The sequence below is a fragment of the Poecilia reticulata genome, linkage group LG13 (genome assembly GCF_000633615.1).
Source record: "Poecilia reticulata strain Guanapo linkage group LG13, Guppy_female_1.0+MT, whole genome shotgun sequence".
Classification (NCBI taxonomy): Eukaryota; Metazoa; Chordata; class Actinopteri; order Cyprinodontiformes; family Poeciliidae; genus Poecilia; species Poecilia reticulata.
Genome location: NC_024343.1, coordinates 24,269,447 through 24,274,015, shown reverse-complemented (window position 1 = coordinate 24,274,015; position 4,569 = coordinate 24,269,447). Strand labels below are relative to the sequence as shown.

At 41.7% G+C, this 4,569-nt stretch overlaps 1 protein-coding gene across 1 annotated transcript in view; it reads left to right on the top strand.

Annotated features, from left to right (window-relative positions):
• The window catches only part of ecel1 (endothelin converting enzyme-like 1), a 56,576-nt gene that overhangs the window by 39,892 nt on the left and 12,115 nt on the right, over positions 1-4,569 (top strand). The window contains exons 12-14 of the mRNA XM_008426178.2: positions 40-143; positions 942-1,000; positions 2,732-2,783. Of these exons, the coding sequence (XP_008424400.1) occupies positions 40-143; positions 942-1,000; positions 2,732-2,783 (215 nt within the window). The remainder of the gene's footprint in view (positions 1-39; positions 144-941; positions 1,001-2,731; positions 2,784-4,569) is intronic.

Below are 4,569 nucleotides of genomic sequence, written 5' to 3'. Positions count from 1 at the left end.
TTTTTTTTTTAAATATAAACTTGTTCCCTTGCTTTGCAGTTTGATGTGAACAAGAAGACCTACTTCAAGAATATCCTCAACAGCATTAAGTTCAACATCAAACTGTCTGTCCGGAAAATACGTGAAGAAGTGGACAAGACGGCGTGAGTGTCACCTTTTAGTTCTGTGATTCCCAACATTATCCTGCATGTTTCAGACACATCCCTTCCCCTGCTACGTGACTCTCATGTGTCCAACATGCCTAACATGTGTTCCCAGAAATCTCTCTATTGCCACGTTTGCTGATGTCCCTCTAAATTAAACAAACAGATCCTAAATCAGCATAAACAGCTGCAGAAAATCCATTTGACATACTTATCTGTAGCAGCCAGGCAGCAGAAGAGTGCTGTGGGACATAGGGTTCATTTTTCTAAAATACAGCCCTGCTCGGCTTGGATTGAGTGCATTTCTGTTATGACAACACATTACAGGCGCATTAGTATTCCAGCATGCTTGACACAACGGTATCGTTAGCCCACACTCGCATACGCCCTCTTTATCACCAAAAAGTGGACGTTCTATCACTCACTAGGCTTTGTCGGTGTTAAATAAAGACAGAAACCGTCTGTCTTGTCGCTTCTCCACCGTCTCTCCTCAGTCCATGCAGAGCCATCACTCCTTTAGATGGAACAAGGGCATCTTAGTCTGTCGGAGTTAGTCATTTGGGGGATCTATGCCAATCGATTTTACTGGCTTTAAGTGGATTACCATAAAGGAACCGTCCATGTTTTTGTATGCACAGAGGCACGTCAGCTGTGGAATGTTAGAGTGGATATCTCAACAGGGGGTTTGGAGGGATAAAGGCGGCGGTGTTTGTGATTCTGTTCGGTGTGTTTGGAGTGGATAGAGTGTGAGGGGATCTTGTCTCTAAAACCTTTTTTGTCCAATTTCTTTTTCCTCAGGTGGCTTCTCCCCCCGCAGGCTCTTAATGCCTACTACCTGCCTAACAAGAATCAAATGGGTGAGTGCATGACTTTTCATCGTTCACGGCCATACAAGTGCCGGATTCTGCCACAAACAAGCGCGCGCGCACACACACACACACGCACACACACACACACACGCACACACACACACACACACACACACACACACAAGGGAACCCTTCCTGTGTTTAGTCACAGACAATTACTCCATGTTGCTGTCTGTTTACAGCAAGTCAAACACAATGACTTCTGGAGGAACAAAACAAAAAAACATGTAAATCTCCGCATACCGTAATCCCCCTCATTCCTCCCTTTCTACAACAGTTGGATGTTTAATGCACCCCTGAAGGAAAAACAAGCAGTATCACCTTCCTGAGCTTTAACAAATCTAGCCTAGCGCTATCACCCCTTCCTTCGCTCTTCATCGTCTCCCAGGATCGGCCCGCCGTCTGTGTCTGCCTGAAGGATTCAATCTCTTCCAGAAAAATCAATGGCATGCTCACAGATTGATGCTGGGGGACAGAAGGAGTTTGACAAACGCAGTCATCAGAGTCCACTGGAATATTTTTTCGAAGCAGATAAGCTCTTACTCCTCTCAAGTTATCCACATTTTTTTATTTTCCTTCCTTGTGTTCACAGTTTTTACAAGTGTAGTCAAGTTTGATTTTAAGACCAAGGATTTCTGCTTTCTCAAAAGTTGTTGCTGTATCACAGATTTCTGCCTCTCAATGCAGGGCATGTCTGAAAAAACAACTTCCAGTTGTAGTACCAGAACAGTTTTGACGATAGCTCTACTATAAGCTGCTGTGGCACCTTTTCTAATCTTGCCATGTATGCTGGCAGATTAAAACCTCTAGATTTGAACATGAGAAAATGAAACAGATTTTGTGAAACACCAAGTTCTCATCATGTCATTTTTAATGAACTCCTAGTTGGAATAGTTTGTGTATGTCTGGATCAGTGGTGTGGAATATATTTTGTTCAACTGAGTCAGAAAGGCATATTTTACTTTTCCATATCTTAACCTTGTTGTTTTTTATTTTTCAAAAATGTGCATACTAAGCTGACCTTCTAAAAATAAAATTCTAATGATTGACAAAAGTTACAACTTAGTCAGATAATCAGTCACTGAAATAAAACGAATGTAGCGCCAACAGTCACGTTCACTTTTAAGATGTATCACCAGGCAAAGTGAAAAAAATCTTTGGATTTCCATTATGTTACATATGTGTGTGAGAACGGTGGCTCGCATGTTTTGGACGTTTTTGACATTTAAAAAAAGTCATGACACCCTGAATTAGACTAAAATCAACTTATGCAAATAGCAGAGTTTAGAAGTTATTGCATTAGGAATGTTATTTACTAAGGCTATCCATTTTCCTGTGCCATTAAAATATAAGGCGGATGTGCAATAGTATGACAATGTATTAGAAGTGTAAGCAAAACACATATGGCTTAAAGGCAACACAGAACTGCATCACATTAAATATACATTTTCTTTAATCCAAAAAATATTCATGGATAGATGGATTTCTTTAGTTTTGCTTTTTGGGAACATTAAAATAAACATCTCTTGTTAATTTTTGTATTTTTACCACCTCATTCATGTTCTGATCAGAACATTCTGGTCATTCATGTTCTCACCAGAACATGAATGAATTGTTTTCATTACCGAGTAAGTTGTTGTTTTCGGGTAGGATTTTGGCCTAATAAATTTCTAAACACTTGTAACTCTCTCATGTCAGCTTTTTCTATCTGTCTCACAGTTTTTCCTGCTGGCATCCTGCAGCCCACCCTCTACAACCCTGAGTTTCCACAGTGAGTATCCCCGCTGCCTCTCCACAGAGAGTCCACAGCCGCTCCGCAGCTACAGCAGAGGTCGTTAAAACCCGCGTTAGTCTGGAAACCCTCTGCTTCTCCTGACGTCCCAGCACACCTGATTAAACCAATTTAACTACCCACCAAGAGCTCAATTACTGAACAAGCCACTGCTAATGGAACAGGTGTCATTGAAAGGTCGTCTCCCTAAATTTAAGTCCGTTGAGTAATTTGATGGTGCATGAAAGAAGATCACTTCCCTGTCTGTCGCTGCTTGATCTAACTCTCTCACTTGAGTCTCGCTATCAGATGAGATTTTTCTAATAAAGTACTAAGGAATTACAGTAACAGAAATATTGGCTACAAAAATTTGCAATGTTCAGAGGTTAACATATTGTCATTATAAGCAGATAGCACAGAATAGAATAGAATTATCTTCTATTTGTCACTCAGAGAGGACATTCAGGTGTGCCAGCAGCAAAGTGAAAGGCAGATTAAAGAACACATATACATTTTAAATGGAGCAATCCTATAAAGACTGTACAGTCAGATCACATATACAGTGTATGAAAGACTGTACAGAATAAAATAGCTGATTCAGAGTCTAAGAAATGTGCAGAAGTACCAAGATGATCAGCGATGCTAAAATAAATGAGAAACTAGATGAGTTAAAGTCACTAGTGATTCTACTTTTACTGCACCATAAATTGAGTGTGCTGACCAAGAAAGAAAACATTGCTCCAAATGTAGTGGTGAGAAGTAACGAAGTACAAGTACTTCATTACTGTACTTAAGTACATTTTTGTGTATCTGTACTTTACTTAAGTAGATTTAATAATGGGTACTTTCTACTTTTACTCCACTACATTTTACAGTAAGTATCTGTACTTTCTACTTCACTACATTTCTACAAAACTGTCGCGTTACTCGTTACATCCAAGTCACGTTGCGCTTTTTTCCATTAAAATGTGAAGTTGAGGGACTTAAGGTGGCGCCGTAAAATCCAAGCAATAACGTGACTTACATGTCTGTTGTCACCCATCGCCTCCCCCTTTACTCGCACACGGAGCTCCAGACATGCGCAGTGGTTTCCTCTGAGCGGGAGGAGAAGTCTGTCTAATCGTCAGTAATATAATAGCGCTGCATAAATCATAAGATATGGCGACATGTAAAATCAGTAGCGCTTCGCTTTCACAGACGGTGGGGACTAAGTCCAACTTTTAGAGTCACTTGGAAAGGAAGCTTTAAAGAAAGGTAAGATCTGTGGACGTGATGCTAGCAAAGTTAGCTGTACAGACACATGTCGCATCTGCGATTAGAAAAAGTTGTCACTCATGCGCTGAATTATTGTGTGGASGTGTTGACTGAGGTGTCGCATATATGGGACAACGCTGTGACCAAAGTGCAATATAGTGATATGACATTCAGGAACGATCCAATTCTTCTGGACGGATCTTTACTAAGGTTGATAGGACTGAAGCCTCACTGAGAGTTGTGAAGTTCTGCTGAAGAAAGGTATCCAGTTTTGACACTTCTGACAACGTGTCACTCCGTTGGTGAGAAAAAAATCCTGAAAACACCATTAGGCATGAGGACTCAGAAGCAGGTCCTGACTCAGAGGTCTGTCCTGACTCAGAGGTCTGTCCTGACTCGGAGGCGGGTCCTGTCTCGGAGGCGAATCCTGTCTCGGAGGCGGGTCCTGACTCGGAGGCGGGTCCTGACTCGGAGGCGGGTCCTGTCTCGGAGGCGGGTCCTGTCTCGGAGGCGGGTCCTGTCTCGGAGGCGG